The following is a 21,185-nucleotide window of genomic DNA, read 5'->3' on the forward strand; positions in this document are numbered from 1 at the left end:
CGGAGCATGGCGCCGACGAGCTGGAATGAGTCTAGTGTAATTATTCGCATCGTCGTTGCGTCACGCTTCACTTGCTTGTCGCTTCACCCTTCGTGGGGGATGCTTCCTGTTACAAATGAAATCGTCGTGTTCATTTCGTGCTGAGCATGATCTCAAGTTTACATATCTATTTTTCCGAATTTCCAATTATCCCAGGCCATGGATTTTCAGAAGAAAAAAGCAAGTACCGACTATTCAAGATGTGAAGAGGATTAAGGAGAGACAAGAAGTGTATGTTATCAAACCACAGCCGCCCTAATGTGTTTGCGCCCCTCTCGCCCTTGTTCGACTGATCCTTTCCGAGCCACCCATCGCCTGCTCTCACGATTGTCTGGTCTGAGGTGGCTCATCAATGTCCATGGTGCCAATCAGCGTGGTTCTTGTTCTGCCAGAACCAGCTATTATCGCTCACGGCCGGGTAAGTTGTGGTGAGAGTAGTGGTCGGGGCAATTGTTACAGGATAGCACGTGAGGGCGCCGTACCCCCTCGCAACGCAAGTTGTGGTCACTATGGGCGTTGCAGATGTTGTAGAAGACGAGGCTGAGTGGGTGACCGCATCGTTCGAGGATGAGGTACGTCCTGGAATTGACGTAGTCCACGTCGGAACGGTTGTAGGAGTGGACGAAGAAATACCATCTGTGCGGCTGCTACTCACAGTCCTAGAAAAGCTACTGCTGGATGTCGTGCCCGTGACAAGGGTCGATGAATCTCCCCATGGTGTTGAAGATGTCGATAGAGTGCTCGTCGAGGATTCAGTAATGGTCAGTGTAGTAGCTGAGTTTGTAGGTGTCCATGTATTCGACGTTGTTACAGACGAGCTGGCATCAGTGGAATAGACAGACGAGCTACCAGTCACGGAAGTAGACGCTGTCACCGTTACTGTAGAAGTGCTTCGAATCACGGTGGTACTGACAGACCCCGACTCAGTACCGAAAGAAGTGGTGGAATAGTTGGGTGGCGGGATGACAGTGTAGGCAGTGGTTGAGGTTGTCGTGGAAGAGACAGTGACAGAGCTGCCAGTCTCAGACGTGATGCCAGTCGCCAGCGTCGATGAGCTTCTCCAAATGGAAGTCGTGGTTGTCGGAGTCACTGTCACGATCGATGTTAGGGTTGACCCAGCCTGCGAGCTGGACGATGAGATAGAGTGTGTGCTATTAGAAGTTTGGCTTGAAGTTGATAAGCTCCCTGTTTGGGTAGTAGTCGGTCCGATCGAGTTAGACAAGGATTGGGTACCTGTTGTTGCTAGGGTGGAAGAACTGCCGATGATAGTGGAACTAGGTACCGACTCACTGACCGTGATAGTTGAAGTGCTAGCTGAGACAAAGCTGGTGGTGACATTACTGCCTGAAGATGGTGATGCACTACTTGTCAAGCTGGTATATGGTGGTGGAATGCCAGTGTAGGTGGTAATGTATGCCGTCGTGGATAATGATATGCTGGCGCTACCAGATGATGTAGACAATGAGTCGGTATTAGTACTGGTTGTTTCGGAAGAGGCGCTGGAAGTAATAGCTGTTGCGCTACTGGATCCCGTACCAGTCGTGGAGATCGGTCCAGTGCTGCTGGCGGTTGAATTGGTCGCACTGCTGGAGGTGTACCCGGCCGAAGAAGATATCGAAATAATGCCGCTAGAGTAAGTCGTTATGACAGGGATTGATGAACCATCGGTTTCTGATGATGAGCCAGCAGAAACAGTGCTTGAACTAGACCACGTCCACCTCGTAGTGACGGTGCCACCGGTCCCAGTCGTAGGCTTGGAGCTGGAAGACCCAATAATGCTGGTGGAGTTCCAGCTATAGGAAGTCCTTGTCAGAGTGGTGCTTACGACAGTGGACGTAATATCAGAGGATGAGCTACCGGTGACTGCACTGTTAGACGAGCTCGAGTATCCGCTGGTGGTCAAAATTGCTGAAGTGGAACCAGTGCTGTTAGCGGTCGATACAGTCAAGCTTGAAGTGCTCAAGGAGCCGGTACTTGCGCCAGTAGACAAGGTTCCCGTCAAACCGGACGAGGTTGAGTTGCTCCACGGTGTCGATGAGTAAGATGAAGACATGCCGGTAGCTGTCGTCGACAGGCTAATGGTTGCAGTTGAGGTTATGGTAGTGCTCGCGAATGCACTAGACGATGTACTTTTGGTGGCTGTTATTGTAACTCCACTTGTGACAGTGATGGTCCTGTGGGTGGTGCTGTCAATGGTCGAAGAGCTCAAGTCAGTGACACTCGATACAGTCGCAGAACTCTTTGAGGTGCCATGTTCACCACTGCTGGCAGACGAGCTTACTGAGCCAGTCACTGCACCGTTGCTGGAGGTAGTCACCCCTGAACTGGATGACAGGGCACTGGTCAATGTGCGAGTGCTGCCGCTCCCGGGTGGTGATGATGCAGAGGTAACAGGACTGGTAGTTCCAGTCTCTTCAGTACTGCAGATGCGTGGTTAGCGGGAGTACTGTTGAAAAATCTAGTCCCACTTACCAGGTGGTAGAGTCTGAGCTTGAGATCCCGGTACCTGTGGTTCCAGAGTTGCTGCTTGTGGTAAAACCGACGGAGCTTGACGTGGTCAAGAATCCAGTCCCATTACTGGTGCTGGAAGTGTTGAAACTGTAGCTGGAGGGAGAAGTTGAGGCCAAAGTGGAAGACGACTGGCTGGCCGTGATCAAAACACTTGAAATAATGCTTGACGTTACTGTCAAGGTAGAGTTCCACCCGGTGATTGAAGAATAGGAGTGTGTCGAAGGGATACTCGACGTATCGAAGGAAGAGACAGGGCTGGTGAAGGATGTACCAGTATAGATCGATGAGGAGGTGCTTGTGAAGGGCACTGAAGAAGACTCAGAGCACCCGGTGTAGACAGTGACTGTGGTTGTGAGGGTAGAAGCGCAGTCGCTGCCACAGACCGTAACGGTTGGAGCTCCAGGAGCTTGAGGTAGAGCGCCGGCCAGGCTGGAACTGCGAAGTTGTCAGTAAGACAGGGCTTTCTCTCATTGAACATTATGACTATACCCTAGGCTCAGGAGGCCTAAACAAGTGTTGATGTGCATTGTTGCGATCCCGAGGCGTTTTTGGCACTGGAAACGAGTGTGGATGCCCCGAATTGGCAAAGGATGGAGATGAGTCTTGTGAAGAGAGACTGTCTGAAAGCGGTGTCGCTCTTTATAACCAGATCGTGCCTATGTCTCTGATATGGAAAAGGGTTGTTTGCCTCGGCACGCAGCATTCTTCTGTAGCTATGAAAACATGAGGACGCTGACTTAGCATATACAGAGAACCCGGCTCTTGATTGAAAGAGCCTGGGAACTTTCAGCACCACTGCATCCTCCCGTATAGTCAAGCTTACTTTCACAGCCTAGCCAAATTACTGCCGATTCAGATTGAGTAGAGTGGCGCAAGTATTATCATTCCTTGCAAGCCACGGTTGTCCAAAGTTTGGTGGATCGTGACCCGACAGCACCGAGATTCCAAGACATGCAATATGAGGATTTCAGATTTTTCGATATACAATTGAGTATCAATCGACGGGAGAAAAACGGTTCGAAGTTACGCTGCCAAGACCGAGCCGGGCAGTCTAAGCCTGATCTTAATCACCAAACCCTTGACGGGCTAACAACCTGAAAAGGTAATCGCATTAGAAGTGGGCAGAAATACTGACATCGAGACCTCGTTCGATTGTGGGAGTCGAATTTAGACGGAAGGGGACGCCTGCAGTGGTAATACGAGGTCCAGGATGAACAAACATTGTGCTTCGAGATCATTGGCAAGAACTGATGCTATTACAATATTGGAAGCATCCCTGACTCGGCTGTAAACGAGATGAAATTGAGCTTCAGCCTCAGTACATTGGATGAGGGACGAAACTCCGCAATTATGAGAATGCTAACCAAGAAATCGGAATATTGTTGTGGCATCCCGCCGCGGTCAGCCGTGTTGCCTGTAGGGGTCCGTTTGGTGTAGTCATATGCGAGCTATGGTGAAAAATCAGAGAAAACAATCTCCAATACCTCTTCCTGACAGAGAAAATGCCACTGATAACCTCTATCACATGCTTCTTTGGATATATAGACACAATAACTTGATAAGAACGTCCCTCGGTTCTTTTCTTGCGCACCGCCCATGTTGGGATGCACACGAGTTTGTTTGTACCCGCCCGCAGGCTGGATATGTAGGCACCCGCCCCTGGTTTCACTGCTTACAGATGCAATGGTACAAGGACATCATCGAGTCGGATTGCACCAACTTTTTATGAGTTGCTCACTGCATTAATATCAAGAGATGGGATGGCTAGAGCTATTCGCACATGCTGGAACCCAGATACTGCATCCGCTAAACACTGCAGGAATCTGGCAGCTGGAGAGCGAGCTTTTAATAGCCTAGTGCTGATGCATCTTTGAGAAGACTGCTACTTCAAGCTATTGGTATCCAGAGCCAGGTGAACAACTTCAGCACGACCGGGGACATTAGATATTACTCGAATGTCGCTGATGAGGAATCATCAGTGGCATTATACCAACCATTTACGTCAGCTGCCAGTACTATGCAACATACCACGATCTCACTATGATCGCCATCCAGCTGCTTGTGGAAAAATCCGATCAAGATGTACGCCGAGAGCCTACCAGACCCCTGTCTCACTCCTTTCATTTGGCCACCAACAGCTGACCAATTACCATGAGACAATGTGCAACGTAACAAACATGCGACTATCGATCTAATAAGCTTAATATCTTGAATCCACGCGTCAGCGAGGCTGACAAACGATCGTATTCTCTTCGAGTTGCCTCCAGTCCAGCTGAGAGCCGGCAAGCGGCGAATGGAGAGCAACAGGTGGCTGTCTAACGACTCTCACAAATCTGAGGGACTTATTGAGGCCTGTCTGTGAGGCATAACCTTGTAATTTTGGCCGTTGCGTCTTCGAACAAGAGTCTCGTAGGAAGCACTCGAGCAACAAGTGGCGAGAGGTTACGGGATGCCTCCCGGAAGGACTGCTGTTACCTGCCATGACTCGCGGAATAACTTCACACATATGACTGGTCATAATATAATGGACCGATCGGAATTTCTGCTCAAATAGGACTCAAGAAATATTTTCCTCGATCAACGGGTAGGGACTTGCACTACAAAGCTCATCTTCCGCAGAAGCAGTCACCCAAAGTACAATCAACACAAGTCGGCAAGTTACCTCCTTACACACCAGGCTTGGTAATGAATGTAGGCAGAAGTTTTCGTTCACATCCTGTTGGTTATGGTCAGCAGAAAATTCAACGCTCATGGCTACTCGAGGTAAAGTGAGACCATTAGTTTGCTGTGAGTGATGCTAAGGTTGAAAGTAGTAAGGGTATTAATGTGTGAACAGCTTGTTCGATTAATTGTGTAGATCATTTTACCTTATAATTACTAGCAGGGTAATTTGCATTCGACCAAATTTTCAGGAGCACTGAAACTACGTGGTAGAGCATCTCATGGGGTGTGAGTACCTGATGTATACTGGCTCCTGTGGAAGTGCCCACGGTATGCGTACTCAGGGAGGTCTCCTGGTCGAGGTTGATTCCCATAGAGGGCCCAGGTTCGAATTCTAAGATGTTTCAACACCCCTCTGCACTCAATATCATCTTTTTCATTGATTTGGTTTTCTCTAATCTTAACCAAGCATTGAGATTTCTCTGTATCTAACTCTGAGTACATACACTTGTTGCAAGTATAAGTATATTCAACGTGCTGGGGAAACCCTGAAGGTTTCTGTCCTTCAGTGAAACTGCACAAGCAGCTTATTAGAATCAGCTGAGGCTATTGATAACCACGATACTTGTGTATCCATCACGGCGATTGTTTGACATAAAAGTCAGACATACTGATATTATTTCGCTTGTGAATGTCTTATCCCTGCGCCTAGAGGGCCAATGACCGCGCATACCGCCGAATTGTCCAACTAATATTTTCATCACGAGACCGGAGAATATCAATCCGAACAACATATATGCTTGTTAAAATCTTTCGGGGCAACTAGATTCATGGCGTTGCACACATTATTAATTATTCGCGGCGCCATAGTCTAGTTCTCACATTACACAGTGTTTTGTTGGTCATTACTTCGACCTCCATCATATCATGTTGATGCAGGGATGCGTGACCAGGTAAGAAGGCTATCTACTCAGTTAAAGATCAAGATAGTACTGCTTCATTGGCTCTTCGAAGAGACCAAGTATCCTTGAAACTCTTGCAATTGCAAATCTCCACTGGAGACATGCCACTGACAGTTATCGACGAAGAGTACGCGGAGGTGACACCAGAATATGACCGCAAAAAGTAGAGCAAGCCGAGCACGAAGGGAAAGCCCAGCATATAACTGGGGATGATCTCCGTCCATGAAAAAAAAATCAAAAAAATCCCATTTCATCGTCACCAGCATCCAACCAGTAAACTCACGACTCAACTTCAGCTGATGCTATCTGAATTTCTGTCACAATTTCTGTCGTGGCTTCAGCTGTCCACAGAAGAAAAGCCAGGATAAATCATCAATATGTACTTCGCCAAGCTCGTCATCGCTGCCTCTATTGCTATCGCAAATGCGACCCGTTCTCGGTTCTCAGTCCGATGCTGAGGATGACATCATCGTGCAGGCCGGAGTGCCAGTCTAGACGGCAAGCATGTAGTACGAGATGTACTTATACCTAACGGGTACCAGTACCTGCAGCAACCTCACAGGGCCTGACCCAACCTGAACAAAAGGGTCTCGGCCTGTTCGACCAGTGCTCCAACTTGTCCATCGTCATGTGTAACTTGCCCTTCTCATAAAGAAATAATATCCATCATATAGCGCCAATCACATTGATCCAACGAGTATTCTTGGTGGTGGCGCTAGCGATGTCCTTGACAAGCAGTACAGTACCAGCAGACCGCCGTCTTTTGTCGGCACTCTGGCTTGCACCAGAACGGTTTCATGGACTTCATAATTATGTACGTACACACCGGCGGCCTGTCGTGAGATTACGCGGGACCCGACGGCATCTTGAGCCCCCCAAGGATTAATTATGAAGCCATAAATAATATGGCAAATATGATGATTTGTGCATATTTTTGAATTTTCCTTCTCTGTTAGCTATGAATAATCTTCTTCAGCGGCTCTTTACAACCCAAAAGATGATTCTCAAGTTCATTGTGCACGTAGGTAGTAATCGAAACGACAGCCTCAAGCACCTGCTAATACACTCCCACAGATGGGTGGATCCATCGAGTTTTCGAAATCAAATGCATAAGATTCAGGCATCAGCGACTCTGGTACAAAAGGCCCATAACGCTGCGTTGGGCTCCAGGGGATTCCCAGCTCTTCGGCAAGGGTCGCTGCGATGTCGTAGTCTTTGTTCTTTACGTTGCCCATGAAGTTGTGCATCAACGACATAGGAGAGGCCGCCTCGTCGATGAGCCTCAGAACTGTCTAGAATAATGTCAGTTCTTTTAGAATTGGCGAGCTAGATCTAGAGCAATATGAAGCGCTTACCTGTGCCCGTTCGGCCAATTGAGTAGTCTGTGAAGATGCCGGCGCCTCGGTGGATTTTTCTATAGCGCCTCGCGCGATGCGCGTCAGCTGTGCGCAAAATGATAGCATCATTTTCAGGTCGAAACTGTGCTCTCTCGTGATGAGCCCGAGAGATACTACAAACTTCTCCAATGCCGAGGTATGCGAATTCGCCTCTGGTGCAGCAGGTTGATCCACCGCAACTGCAAACAAAATGACAACTGCGGAGACAAAATAGCCCAGTAGAGACCTGGTCACGTTAGACTCATATAAGTTACTGACGCCCCGAGAGTCTTACCATAGAGTAGCAAATGGTACCCAATCTAGGGCCACGATTAGAGATAGTGTAGCTTTGGCCGACTTCGCGGATCTGATCCTCGAAATTGCCATACCCTGTTGATCGTCGCCAAGTACAACACGCGGTGGACCCGTCGCAGTACCCGTTCGGAACCCCCTTAACGTCCATTGCATCAACTGGATACCATTATGGTCCGCCAGATATAAATCGATAATATGAATCGTCATGGCTTTATCTAGGTCAGCAAAGATTGACACGTCAGGATCTGTGTCCATCGCGGGCCATAAATCCTTTCTCCATTGTATCAGGCGAATCTCGAGCTCGCAAACTATTTCAAACAACTTCTGTCTCGTCTGACGGGTCCTCTGGCTACCATATAGTCGCATGTAGATCTCGGAGTGGATAATCACCAGCTTGGCTCGCTTGTAAAATGCTTTTGACATGGGCGTTTCCGCACCATCTACCTCCGTGAGGCCAGCCTCAAGATTCTCGACACCCATGCTTGGCGGCACTCCATACCTGCAGCTGAGCTCCTGGCTGAGCGCACATAACGCAGCAGACACGCGGAGTCGCCGTCGAGCTTCGATGGGGTCGGGGGAAGCTGATGGTCTTCCACCGCGCATGTGCAGCATCTGGTAGATATGGGTCGCGGAGTTTATGAGGACCGAGAGAGTCTGCGTATCGGGCGAGGTCTTCGCGAACATGGCCATCACAGTAACGGCTTCTACGGCATCTAGATCACTACCTCGCACCATGAGCTCCGGGAGCATCCCAAAGGCAGTCTTGAAATACGCCCATGCTCCGCCGTGTAGATGTTCGAATGCGGTATTTGCTGCCCTGAAGCAGGTCGTCAGAGAAAGCACAACGTAGACACATGCTCGCCATGCTGTGTCGGCGAAGGAGTTCGGGTCGTTCAACTTAGCCTCGAACGACGCCCACTCAAACAGTGGGTAAGGGGCGATGACCTCGTCAAAGATGGGTCCCATGTAGTCTTCATTTGGCTGTGCTGAATTCAGGGGAGCAAATACCTGCGACTGAAACTTCTCGAATCGAATGTGCTCTTTCAGGTTCTTCACGCGTTTTCTGATGACTTGGAAAATATCCGCGTTTTTGGATGGAAAAACGGCTGCGCGGATTTGCTGTTGGATGGGATCTGGGGATTTCGAGACCGTTATGGACTTGGACGGCTGACTTGAAGATTCCACTACGGATATATTGGCGCTCTCTGCGGGCTGATTTTCACGCTCGGCCTGGAGGGGTGTGCTTCCAATGGAAGCTCCTGTCTGGGACACTGCGGTTCGCTGAAGTGAGTTCTGCATATCCGCCAAGCGGCTCTCCAAGTCTTGAATATACTGCTTGCTGGAGACACTATCAGCTCTCATGATTCAATGTCATACCGCGAGCAGCCTACGCACCTTTTCCCCGGTCCTCTCTTCTTCTGGAGCGGAGCATACTCACACTGTGCTTCAAGTTTCCCACAGGTGGTGCATGTCGGTGTTTTACCGTCACAGCGAATTTTCTTCATTTTGCAGCGAAGACAGGCCTACAGAGATGCGATCAGTGACTGGGCAGATACAATCGGAGGGGAGTTTGGCGTACCTGATTCACTCGAGCCATGTGCCGCTGCCGCCGGGGCTTATCAACCCCGCCATCACCAACCATGTTCCCGGTGGTCGATGAAGACAGGTTTGTTCTACATGAAGATTTGATGAATTGAACGAATTGAATGATCGTGTGAATATGAATGTGACGATGTGTGTTCGGCTTGACTGCGCGCTTCACCAAGAACACCACTCGTCGGACGCTGATTCCTTCCGAGAGAGTTATTTCTACAGATCCACTTTGATCCTATTGGCCATACCTGCTTCTGCGTGACTCGGGTCTTGGGACAAGGACGTCCACAAGCTTACAAGCTACGGATATAAAAATCTACGAAGTCACGTAAACTTGAATGCTTACCGGCCCAATTGGGATCGCCCATTTTATCTCATGTTACTAAACGGGCTATTACTGAAAAGCACCTATCGAATTTTATAACATTCAAGATTTACTCCGTATCCTAGTACTGGAAGTTTATCGGGAATCCATTGTAGCTCCGTGAATTATCTATGTGACGTTGAAACAGGTTTTTTGTTTGGAATCAGTGAAATAAATTGCTATCATAAAGTCGTAAACTCGTATTTCTTTTCCACCAAACCGCCAAATCAAATGGTATCATAAATGTCCAAAAACAAAACGCCTCATGAGATTCCGAGGACCCTACACAAGTTGTCTCAAGTAACCCCTAGCGGTCACTGCGCCCACCGCCAAAGTCTCAATTCGTCCTGCATATAACCTCATAACGTGGCATACTGGATCGCCCCAGACCACGCCCCTCAGCTGTTCATCATTGGTGACCTGCGCAACGACACCTTCGTTCAATCGCTCTTCGACTGTCTTCTTCGTCTTGATTTTCGCCTTAGGATCACCGGATCGAAGAACCACAAGTCGGCCTGCATTGCTCAAGGTGCTTGGAGGCAACTTCCAGACTGGCTTTGGTGGTTTCGTCTGCGGTGGCTTTACCGACGCTTTTGAAGTTTTGGACGGCAGTGTTGACTTGGACTTTTTATCCTTCGGCTTGCTGTGCTTCAATGGCGGACTTGGCGGGGGAGTGAGAAGCTTCTCGCTAGACTTCTTCAACTGCTTGTCTCCAGGAGCAGGGGTTGCGAAGAGCTCAAGGAGGCTCTTGACGTACGCCTTGTCAGCTCGCGCCACTGGATCGCCCTCGTTGATAAAACTCAAGAACAAGGACTTCTTCAACTCTGCACGATCTGGCTTTGCTAATGGGAGAAGCGAGACGGGCGGGGTGCCGAAAGTGATACAGTGCACCCGCTTAAAACAGCCTGTCAGAATGTTCAATTCTGATGTGGCTGCCTGTGATATTGAAAGCATATGCGAGTAGAGCAGCGATGCAATAGCGCCTCCAGCTGAATGTCCAGTAATGAGCAGGGAATAGGACGAGCGATTCGGGTTTTCCTCCAACAGCTGACGTAAACGTGCTGCAACTGGCTTTATCATCTTTTTGGCAGCGGACAAGAAGCCTGCGTGACAAAAGTTGCTAGCATCATCCTATACCACATTGTCAGTTGAAGATCTACGCACGAACATTTGCAATGCTACCCACCAAAAAGCCGGTGGGTGATGTCGGCGCAGTATTGAGGTTTACAGCCCAGTCCATAAAAGTTGCGGTTCCACGTATCGCAAATACAATAGTGTGCATGTGATCCATGGGAACGGACTTGATGCACATTGCCTTTGTGCCTGTCCGCCAGTCCGCGTCCACATGCGCATCGCGTTCGGCGCCTCTTGCTCTCTCATAAACTCGTTCTGAATATTGCGCCGCTAAACAAATGAGAGGCCACGTTGGGATATACCTGTAACGATCAGTAAGTTGAGGATCGGCTGCGGAATGAGGATTGGCTTCTTACAGTCGCAGAGGAGGGAGATCCATTGGCAACCGGGAGTTTGCATATAACTCTACCTTGGCAAAATAGCCCCCTGAAATCATCGACGATGCGACAGCTGTAGTCTGCCCTTTAGGTGCATCCTTCTTACTGCGCTTCTTCGGCTGCCCTCGTTCTAGCGGCGGAGAGGGCGGCGAGGAGGCGCGTGATAGAAGCGAAGGCGTGCTCTGGTATTGGAACAGGTCCTTTTCGTTCCCAGCGAATCGCTCACAGTCAATCGAAGTCATCACGTCATTGAATTTTGTTTGGATCTGGTCGTAAAGTGCAGCGCCCTGGTTGAGGAATTGTGTTGCGTGACAGTGCCATCTTGGCAGGCCATCGTCGAAGACCTGGTGCACAACATTGACTGGAACAATCTGGGTTGCCAGATCTACTACAGAACCTAGATGGAGTTTTCCAAGAGGGTTTGATGTGCAACTTGAATGATGAGAAGGAGGGGGATTGAGGTAGTAATGCTGATTTACTATGATTGGTCCATAAGGCCTTTGCTCCTGATATGGTGGTGGAAGAGTGTTATGGTGAGCATTCCAACCAGGTGGTGACGGCACATAACCTGCAGGCTGAAGTGTTTGCACATTGTTCTGTGGCTGGGGTTGGGGTTGAGTTTGAGTTTGAGGTTGGCATCGTCGCTCAGGAGGTGGATGAGGCAGGTTTGATTGTCCTACAACATATCCTAGATGATCGACTTTCGGTGCCGGAGGCGACGACGGTGCTTGTCGCCGTTTCTTGGATCCGAAGAATCCCATGGTGTTGAGCTAGTTTGAGACCCTGCATGAAAGCGTTGAGATCTGGAAATTCAGGCAAGTCCGGTGTATTGCAGCTGAGAGCTAACAAGTAAAGCACTGCCCCGATCCAGCACAGATGACGATTCGATTTACAGTGCACTGCGGTGTTCTCACGAGGCGAGGCTAAAGATCTACGAGAGTGACAAAGCATTCCGCCCAGAATGTGGCTATAAATGAGTTTAAAAAACGGGCTACAGCAAAATGGCAGCATGGAAGCGCTGAAGCCCTGTGAAGCTTACCGGCGCCGGTCGTTTTGCAGCGGGTGTGCCTTGCCGCTTACAGACCTGCATCCCAGAAAAGGCACGCCTACGGGCTGTGATTCGCTGGTGCTGGACAGCTCAGCCCCAATAGGTTGTGCAAGGGGGCGAGGACGCTAGGCCTATGCGGTGCGAAGCTCGACGAACCACAAGGTGAAAATGGATGGAGCATCACTTTCATGCAGGTGTAATTCGGTAGCTGGTCTTGTATGGTCGCCATAGCTCGACTGATAATAGAGACTACTGCAGACCCGAAGCTCTGCAAGCTCTGATTCGGGCGTAGTCGGGACTCTACAGCTTTGGGGGGGTTTTGGCGTGATAGTGCTTGCAGATGCAGCTGTACCAGCCGCGCTTTTTCTTGCGGGGTTGGATAATTACAGTAACATATAGAGCCCTGGTTCCACCAGAGAACGACGAAATGGTGAATGTAAACCTCGTCTTGGGGTGACACAGCATTACGTTCTTATGTATGGACGGTGGTGGGTAGCAGCTGGGGTTTCGTACCTATGTGCCAATTCCAAATTCAAACAGTCGGAACTCTGAAGGTTCCTTGCTGCCCACGCTTCGTCGTCGAAGGTGGGGCAAGAATAGACTATACCCCGGACATGATGTTCAACTAATGCAGTTGAGAAGACAGCAGTTCGTGAGTCATATGACTCATACAAGAAGACGGTGAATACATTACAGCTTTCGGACGTGATATGTAGTTCTAAAGAATAAGGATGTCTTCTCAACTTTTACTGATCGGACCTTAAGGGCACGAAGCCCTCTCTTCCCATCGTGAGATTACCTGGGTAGGACAAGGCTAGGTCGCAACATAAATCAGTCATTACTTTTGTTAATGAGTTTGATTGCAATATATATATATATATGCGAAGAAAATGGTTACCCTATAGATTTTAATTTTCAATAATAGACCGTGTTATGCGTCGTATGTATCTTGCTTAATGAATGGCTTAAACGTGGACAAGCTCTGGAGACAAAAGTGTATGAAGCTGTATATACACTAACACCAATTGGCTATAAAAGTAGCCGCTTGTTGTCTTAAATTGTGCCGCAAAGGTCTCTTCAAGGGTCTCATTGACTGATACGAGTGCATAGCCTTGATCTAACTATACACGACATAAACGGGAGTCCACTGCAATCGACCTGTGATTTGTCTGGGCTTGAACGTGGTAGATCAATTACCATAACGCCCCGGAGAGCATGGCTAGTGCTTGTGCTTCCATTGAGCCAACGATCTGCATACACTAAATTTCGTTAATCGAATAACAGTTCAAAAGTATTCGTGCATGAACCACCACATGGAGCCAGGTGGTCTCTACAGATTCGTATATCTTCCTGGCATGCGAAAAGGCAGAGATTCTTTCTCACAAGACGTTATTCGTTGGGCGCTCAAGCCCACCTCCTGGAATGTCGTTGGATCACCAACAATTGTATTGCGTCGACGCTGATCAGTTCATCATGCTGCCTACTGTAGGTAATGGCCCTGCCTTGATAATGAGGGTCATTTCAGGTGGATTCCGGGGCTTTTGGATGTCAGTTGCCGTGAGACATCAATGCGAAAGCTCAAACCTCAACGGGGATGGTGCTTTACGTGCAAGCGGCTGATCTCGAGGTCTTGCCAAACCGCAGGCGCCACAAGTGAAGGGAACGGTGTACATCTCTACGGATCCGTACGTGCGCCACAGTTTATTGTGAGCAAGTGCCACATTGCGCCAAGCCCGCGACTGCATTCGCATTTGCATTTGCATTTGCATTAACATGGAACATTAAAACAGGGTCCAGATGAGGCCCCGGCTAATCAACATACGGCAAGCATCTCAGTCAGTTGGGGGGCATCTCAGACATCCGATTTCAATGCGAAATGGAGCTCGATCCGGACTTGTCCTGAGCAGCATCTTTCGTCGCACATCACGAGCAATGATGCCGTATTCACCATGGATTTTGTACGTGTCTCCGGGGCTCCAACGACGCGCTCACTGTCCAGATGCTTGAACTGAATCGAACTGAACATGACAATCAATAGTGGTCACGCATCATAGCCCCGTTATCGTCGGGCGGCTCCAACAAGGATGCCACCAGAGATCCCATCAGGAGACGACAGCGTTTCGAGAAGGAGTACAGCCAGTTACTGGTGAGATGAACCGTCTGCCGTTTACCAACCGATTCCCTCTAACTGCAACATCAGCACATCTGGAGAAACACGTCCAACATTGCCAAAGACGTCGATGCCGCCGAGAACCTCGAGATCCGACTTCAGGAGCTCACCAACATCCTTGCCGACGAGTCCCGCCGACCACTTCCGCACCCGTGCATTTCCTTCTCCGCCGCGAAACAGATATACGTACCCATAGGCAAGATAGCCACCACATCCTACAACGAGTGGATCATCAAGGAGGCCGTCTCCTTCTTCGCCACCCTCATCGAGAGCGAGGAGGAGGCCTTTGTCGAGAACGAAGCCTTCTCCGCAAGCTTGACCAACCTGCTCGTTCGCATCACCGGTGCCAACAGCATACGGCTAGCCGCAGAAACAGAAGTCAGGGTCGTCGAGTTGGCCTTTAACATCACCACCAAGATCAGACTAGAGCCTCATATTCTTCCCGCATGGTTCAAGTCGCATCAACATGGCTCTGGCCCCAACCCGCAACAGGAAGACCCGAGAGCTCAGCGGGAAAAGTTTGCCGGCAAGACCCAGAAGCAAGACTTCCCCCTCTTCTACCTACTCATGGACTACATTCATCATGAAGGAAAAGTGGGAGACTTTGCTCGCACAGGTCTGCTCTACATCATCGAGTCGGCCTCTAACTCAGCTGCCCTGGAACAATGGATAGTCGAGAGTGATCTGTCGACGCTGATGGCAACCGGTCTCGGTGCCCTGTATAGTCAGTTGAGCCGAAAGCTGGTTATCGACCACCCACCACAAGAGCTGCCCCCGGTTCTTGCCCTTTCAGACTATCAGCATCCCTCCTCTACTTTCGAGATCATCAGCTCCTGCTCGCCCGATTTCAAGTTACACTTGGACACTTTCCTAGCGCATCTTCTCTTCTGGCAGGATGTGCTCAACCACTGTCGGTCGACCGAGGTCAAATCCACCCTCTTGGAACATTTCCAGGTCATCTTCCTACAGCAACTTTTGTGAGTAGAGTGGTCATCTGAAAAGACTGTCGCTAACAGATGTAGATATCCGTCCCTCTTAGAATCCTCCGACGTGGACGGCGGGTCTTCGGTCGCTGTTCTGACCTATTTGAAGCGCATCTTAGAAGCACTTGACCATCCTGACATGATCAACTTGATCCTCCACTATCTGTTGGCTTTGCCCGATGCAGACGCACCAGTCGCAGTAAGGGCGGAACCAGCAATCAGCGCTGCTCGTAAGAGAAAGTCCATGGACCTAGCAACCATGATGGAAGTTTCCAAGCTCGGCCTAGGCTACAGCCCGTTGCTCTTCAATCTGGTCGACCTTATCCATTCGTGTCTAAAGTCGAAGAATCAACAAACAGTATGTGTAACACTGCAACTACTGGCGGTCATCCTTAAGCGGCATCATCGCTATGCAGTCATCACTTTGTTGCAGACCGAAGGCGTGCACGGGAGTAGCAGTCACCGCACCCGTGGAGCGCACGAGCAAGAAGTTGAGTTTTTGACTACTCTTGCCGGATCAGTTGGAGGGCAAGACAACTTCGATGAGATCTACGATAACATTGTTAAAGACACCATGTCGCGACTAGAGGGCCATCCCTGCTCACTCAAATTAGTGGCGCCGAAAGTCTCGGTCAACAATCATAAGCTGCCTGCTATACCAGACAGCTTACCGGGCGCACCACGGGATGTCCCACACCATACCTTGAGCCCGGAGGATCCTCTGCTGAACTCTTTGCTGGACCTCCTAGAAACATTCTTCTTGAACCCCGTCGAGACGAACTTATCTTTAACCGAGACGATCATCGACCTTGGTGTTTGTGGGTATATTACTATCGAAGGCTGGCTTCTGCGACATCCTCACAAGTATTCTTTCGATGATGACGATGAGGTGCTCCCTGAACCTGTTATTGATTCCACGTCGGATTCCACCTCAGAATCGCAAAAGTTACAGGCGATGCTATTATGCCGGAGGAGGCCGAGGTGGCAAACATCGTCACTGCCCAGAGCTTTGGCGGTGCTCGAGACTGTAGCAGATCAGGTTGTGGCTTTCAAAAACACCATCCCGCGATTTGAGGAGCTTTTACAGCAGCGGCGGGAAGCATTCCAAACAGCCGACACTATAGTGGCGAACCCAGCACCTGCACGAACGACTTCGGGGACAGGCACTCCTGCCCCAGATCGACCGGGTCTCGAAGCAAGAGCTAGCTCACCAGCCCGGCCTGGCGGACTGGAAAGCTTCGCTCAACGCCTCTTATCCGAACTTGGCACTCCGAGTCGATCTGCCAGTCCCCGTGGTCGTAAAGAATCTGGTCGCAACATCAGTGGTTCTTCCGGCACCTCAGAAATCACTGGCTCGACAATATCAAATTCGAAGCCCATAGCGGTACCACCAAAGCAATTTCCCACAAACCATCAGAGCCCAACGAGAACTGGGCTATCAAGATCGTTTTCCCCAGGCGGCCAAGCAACCGGACGAGATAGCCCGGTGGCCAGTCAAATGGCTGCTTTTGCGGCTATTGATCAAAGCATTCTCTCGCGAAAAGTCAGGTTGCCGACTTTGGAGGTAGCGCCTATTCCTTTAGACTTCGGCAAGAAGTCAATTGCCACCAACGAGTCAGAAGTGCCGGTAGCAAATGTTGAAGATGTGGCACAGCCAGCTCAGGGCGAGTCGCCGCAAGAAGGCGTGGAGATGAAAATACCTGCGGAAGCACCGGCGGAGGCAACAGCTGAAGTAACGGTTGCGGCACCAACTGAAACGCAGACACCAACTGAAGCGGAAGATGCGTCTGTATCGCACGTTCTCACAAATGTTATCATCTTCCAGTCTTTCTTGCTGGAGCTGGCCGCTCTGGTGCAGGTGAGGGCCGGGATGTTCAACGAAGTGCGATTTGTATAGTGGCACACGAATCTCCCAGCTCTCGGTCTGTCGCTGTTATCTCAAACTCGGACAAGATCTATCCCCCGAAAGCAGCTTTTCTCAACCAATTTTCCCTCCCCCCAAAGCATGAATTGTGTAGCATCAACCGGCGCTGAAGGTGTTGGGGTGCGTGTTGAATTTTGCTGCAGTGGAAGAAAAGGGGCGTTCAAACACCATGAATTATGCACGATACCACCATATATATACATAGACTTCGAGGTGATGGGTGGCCTTGACGGTTAGACTCAATCACCCCCGGATAATCATTCTATATCTTAAAAACACCTGCCCGCTAATGCCCGTGATTTACCAAACGCCCCTATTGTTTAGAGAATAGAATTGACAACACGACCTTGTTTGCAATCCCTAGTTGAACCCAACAATACCCTCCGCAACCCTCACGCCCTCCCCACCACCTCGATCTCTCCACACGGACACCTTCCGCCCAATGATTCCCCGTCCACCAACCCCAATCTCGAGCGGCTCGTCCAGCAGGACCTCGGCCGAGCAACTCCTGCTCAGCGATGGCCGCGCCCTCCTGAAGTCGAAGCGGTGCAGCATCGTTTCCTCCTCGGGACACCCGACCATCCTCAGGTCGCCGGCGGCGTGTATGCCGATCATGCACCCCTCCAGCGATGCATCGTCCGACGAGGATGTGAATGTCGCGTGGGTTGCTCGCGATCCACAGCTCGATCTGCCGGGTATGGTGTGGAATATCAGATGGCCGGAGAATGGGAGTTGTGCGGGAGAAGATGAGGATGGCGGAGAGGCGAGGACTGCTAGGGCTCCGCCTAGTGATTGTGACGGGCGCGGGGTTTGGGGTCCGCACATCTTTTGGGGGGTCGAGGGCGGTTGTGAGGGTATATGTTTATATGTTGATTCTATGTTTTATGCTCTCAAGAGAAGAATATGGCTATCTATGCAAAAACGCTCTTGATATGCAAAGACCATGTATGTAAGGCAATTAACCGGTTGATTGATTGGTTGTATTCAGCAGGTTGTCTGAATTCTACCAACTCTACATCCTGAGACACATCAGTGAACTTATATAATCCCATTTCCCTACGATCCGATCTTCAAGTCCCCTCGAGACTTCAATCAACGAAACCCCCGAGAAGGTTTGATCCATTGTCACAAGTCCAGATCTACGGCGCAGAGTGGAGCTGGGGGACAAAAGAGCTCGCGCCAAGTCTGGTGCCGTCGGCCAATCAGCGTTGATGGCTCTGTCCGTTTTGAGCAAGTTTGCGGGGATTGAGCTGGTTTGCGACGACAGTACAGCGGGTGAGGGAGATACTTGGAGCATATGGTCTTGCGAGTGTCGATTTACCGCGATTTAGTCTGTCCTGCCCAAAAACAGCTCGCGGCCTTCAAAGTGTCCTCGAGCCACGTCGCCTTGTCGCCCTATCCAGCAGACAAACCCGGCGAATAACGAGCGTGATGGAGGGAACCGCTGCGAATGATCCCGATCATGCTGTCTTCCACCATGTCCTGAGGCGTACCGCCACGCACTCCTTCTGGCCCATGCTAACCAAGCATTCGTAGGGCGCTCACATTCACATGTCACGGGGAATCCAGCATCGCAATAGCGCGCGGTGTGCCTGTGCTTGTCTCCATCTCCATCCCCGTCTGCGTCTGCCCCGGTGCAAACGCCTTCCACCAGCTTGAGCTGTTCAGAAAGCAGGATCGGGGCATCACGCACCAATTGGTGAATAAGTGCTTCTACCATGCTTGGAAGCCGTCGGTTGCGGGACGCGACATGCGGACACACGTAGGCGTTGGCAATTTTTGATTCGGAGAGAGCGTGCTTCATGTTGTCAACTGTGAAGAACTCGTCGAAGTCCTGCGGCTCCAGTGTGGACGGAAAATCGGATCCGCGATGGAAGAACCGAATGGTACCCTCGCCGGTGGAAGCTCTACCACGGGTGCCAAGGTCGATTCCATGTCCCATGTCTGACAATGTCTCCTGCTGGTGTACCATGCCTTTGTGGCATCCCTGAGCAGTTGCCCCGAGGCCAAAACGTGTGGACAGAACCGAACGAACCCATTCTGGGACGGGCATTCGTTGCCCCTGAATAGCCAGGCCGGATGAGATGGAATACTGCCGCGAACCATACAATTACTTGCAGTACAGACCTTCGGCTTAAACAGACCGGCGTTGTCCCTGCTTCTGCAGAGATCGTTCTCAGAGATCGAATATGTTCGGCAAGTCTGGCATAGCAGTTTCCTTCCTAGTATCTGACCCAAGTCTTCGCTCCGCTTTTGAGACTCGCCACTTAGTCTGGCCACGTCCCGCTCTCCATGGGCAGTCCAATGTGGAAGGGCGTGGTTATCCTGTTTCAGAATGCATCGAAGGCCCTCCGAGTACTGTCAATGATTCTCAATTCCAGCATCTTGCGCGATCCGCCGGAGCATGTAGCATGCCTGGCTGAGACAGGCGAAACTCACTGGTGTAGTGTGAGTCGGGATTTTTATGATCAACTCTTCGGGGAGGAATATAAGCCCTCGTTGCTGGCAAGGAGCAGGGGATTGGTCCATGTCGAGAATGAATCTGTTACTTGGCAGAGTGGATGTCTCAGGTGAGATATTAAGATATCACTCGCTCGTCGTACAGGGTATTTGTAATTTATGAGAACGAGAATGGCGCTTACAACAGAGTGGATGCCTTAGGTGAAATATTTGATGACCGGGTTACCCAAGGATATCACTCGCTCGGCGCACACTGTATTTATATTTAAGCGAATGGTGAGTTGATCCGAGTTACAAAGTAACAGTGCGCAAGCGGCTGGACAAGTGTGTTTGAGCAGATTGATCTGAAAAGTCTCAACACTTCCAAAAGTTCCAATTGAGCCACTGAGCATACGGCTGGAACGATAAGAACTTACTAAAAGAAATAGATATACTCGCGCAAAAACGTGGTACTAAAGAAAGATCCTGTATATTTACACATTGATAGCTTCATATAGAAGTATCTTATATCAGTGATCGTTGTGATCCATCATAATAGATGATTATCCGAACACGCTAAAGCGTCTCGTGGGCCCCTTTTTTCAGTATACCTCTACACGCCGGTTGTTCATGATGAAGGTTTGCTATCGATAATTTTATCTCTGATCCCTTTTCTAGGGAGCGTAACCAGTCACATGGCCTTGTTTTTGTCTGCAACGTTTGGGAACTCAATAGCGCCGATAGACGATGGAATGGAACTCGCGCCGTCGGGAGAGTGTCCATCAAGATCGGTCTACCAATGGATTCATCACATCTTGTCATAGTCTCGATTGGTTATTCTGACGGTTGTGACCGACGTTTCTACCAAGCAGCCAATGCAAAAATAGTCATAAGCAAGAGGTCGTGCTAATAGTGAGAGCCACCTTGTCAACCAGTACCGATTAGAACACATGACGGGCGATGAGCGAGCCGTATAAGAACTGATCCGCACTTGGACAGTTTTTGGGCATATAAAGGTCGCATAGTGTCGATTCCAACATCGCACTGGTACTCATATACAGAGGGTAAATCAGAATGGAAGTACAGTTGTGTGTTGTGGTTGAAACCGTTGACAGGGTCAACACAGTGGACTATAGTGGTCATGACCATTCTCAGCTAGAAATCTACTATGGTATGTAGGGTTGGAGAAGGTAACGGGGCAAGTACCGAGTCGATTGTATGGTTGTTTCCCCGCGATGTTGAGCTCCGAGCCAGTTCTACCTCCTCCTCGAACGAACTCGCCCCATCTG

General features: G+C 49.9%; 6 protein-coding genes across 6 annotated transcripts; 2 read left to right on the top strand and 4 right to left on the bottom strand.

Moving 5' to 3' along the window:
- Positions 1 to 81: 81 nt before the first annotated feature.
- BKA67DRAFT_677658 (uncharacterized protein) lies at positions 82 to 2,643 on the top strand (the record flags this gene model as incomplete). Its single annotated transcript, XM_046108829.1, has 8 exons — positions 82 to 457; positions 504 to 821; positions 876 to 944; positions 1,014 to 1,392; positions 1,498 to 1,672; positions 1,853 to 2,077; positions 2,114 to 2,472; positions 2,522 to 2,643. The coding sequence occupies exons 1-8, from the start codon at positions 392 to 394 to the stop codon at positions 2,641 to 2,643; spliced, it is 1,713 nt and encodes a 570-aa protein (XP_045956846.1). The 5' UTR covers positions 82 to 391.
- A 4,496-nt stretch (positions 2,644 to 7,139) lies between these two features.
- BKA67DRAFT_294035 (uncharacterized protein) lies at positions 7,140 to 9,624 on the bottom strand. The gene is made up of 5 exons (XM_046096029.1): positions 9,444 to 9,624; positions 9,260 to 9,387; positions 7,845 to 9,203; positions 7,529 to 7,796; positions 7,140 to 7,465 (listed from the first exon to the last, which is right to left on the bottom strand). Exons 1-5 carry the CDS (start codon positions 9,504 to 9,506, stop codon positions 7,220 to 7,222), a joined length of 2,064 nt encoding a protein of 687 aa, XP_045956847.1. The 5' UTR covers positions 9,507 to 9,624; the 3' UTR covers positions 7,140 to 7,219.
- Positions 9,625 to 9,983: 359 nt separating this feature from the next.
- Positions 9,984 to 12,310, bottom strand: BKA67DRAFT_646643 (Alpha/Beta hydrolase protein). The gene is made up of 3 exons (XM_046105916.1): positions 11,312 to 12,310; positions 11,008 to 11,257; positions 9,984 to 10,952 (listed from the first exon to the last, which is right to left on the bottom strand). The coding sequence occupies exons 1-3, from the start codon at positions 12,091 to 12,093 to the stop codon at positions 10,104 to 10,106; spliced, it is 1,881 nt and encodes a 626-aa protein (XP_045956848.1). The 5' UTR covers positions 12,094 to 12,310; the 3' UTR covers positions 9,984 to 10,103.
- A 2,019-nt stretch (positions 12,311 to 14,329) lies between these two features.
- Positions 14,330 to 17,430, top strand: BKA67DRAFT_592896 (Retinoic acid induced 16-like protein-domain-containing protein; the record flags this gene model as incomplete). Its single annotated transcript, XM_046104876.1, has 4 exons — positions 14,330 to 14,338; positions 14,419 to 14,526; positions 14,581 to 15,527; positions 15,573 to 17,430. The coding sequence occupies 4 exons, from the start codon at positions 14,330 to 14,332 to the stop codon at positions 17,428 to 17,430; spliced, it is 2,922 nt and encodes a 973-aa protein (XP_045956849.1).
- A 387-nt stretch (positions 17,431 to 17,817) lies between these two features.
- Positions 17,818 to 18,282, bottom strand: BKA67DRAFT_659272 (uncharacterized protein; the record flags this gene model as incomplete). Its single annotated transcript, XM_046107416.1, has 1 exon — positions 17,818 to 18,282. One exon carries the CDS (start codon positions 18,280 to 18,282, stop codon positions 17,818 to 17,820), a length of 465 nt encoding a protein of 154 aa, XP_045956850.1.
- A 502-nt stretch (positions 18,283 to 18,784) lies between these two features.
- Positions 18,785 to 19,986, bottom strand: BKA67DRAFT_536307 (uncharacterized protein; the record flags this gene model as incomplete). The annotated part of the gene is made up of 3 exons (XM_046100137.1): positions 18,785 to 19,549; positions 19,585 to 19,815; positions 19,897 to 19,986. The coding sequence occupies 3 exons, from the start codon at positions 19,984 to 19,986 to the stop codon at positions 18,785 to 18,787; spliced, it is 1,086 nt and encodes a 361-aa protein (XP_045956851.1).
- Between the last annotated feature and the right edge of the window lie 1,199 nt (positions 19,987 to 21,185).

Source organism: Truncatella angustata, assembly GCF_020726525.1.
Source record: "Truncatella angustata strain MPI-SDFR-AT-0073 chromosome Unknown BKA67scaffold_5, whole genome shotgun sequence".
In the NCBI taxonomy this organism is placed as follows: domain Eukaryota; kingdom Fungi; phylum Ascomycota; class Sordariomycetes; order Amphisphaeriales; family Sporocadaceae; genus Truncatella; species Truncatella angustata.

What these genes read in the sequence shown, in the direction of transcription:
- BKA67DRAFT_294035 (XM_046096029.1), bottom strand. Translation starts at nt 9,506, where the DNA reads ATGGTTGGTGATGGCGGGGTTGATAAGCCCCGGCGGCAGCGGCACATG. An exon ending in AAGAGAGGACCGGGGAAAAG is followed by an intron (nt 9,204 to 9,259) that starts GTGCGTAGGCTG and finishes TAGTGTCTCCAG; the next exon opens with CAAGCAGTATATTCAAGACT. An exon ending in GTACCATTTGCTACTCTATG is followed by an intron (nt 7,797 to 7,844) that starts GTAAGACTCTCG and finishes TAACGTGACCAG; the next exon opens with GTCTCTACTGGGCTATTTTG.
- BKA67DRAFT_646643 (XM_046105916.1), bottom strand. Translation starts at nt 12,093, where the DNA reads ATGGGATTCTTCGGATCCAAGAAACGGCGACAAGCACCGTCGTCGCCT. An exon ending in GATCTCCCTCCTCTGCGACT is followed by an intron (nt 11,258 to 11,311) that starts GTAAGAAGCCAA and finishes TGATCGTTACAG; the next exon opens with GTATATCCCAACGTGGCCTC. An exon ending in CATCACCCACCGGCTTTTTG is followed by an intron (nt 10,953 to 11,007) that starts GTGGGTAGCATT and finishes AATGTGGTATAG; the next exon opens with GATGATGCTAGCAACTTTTG.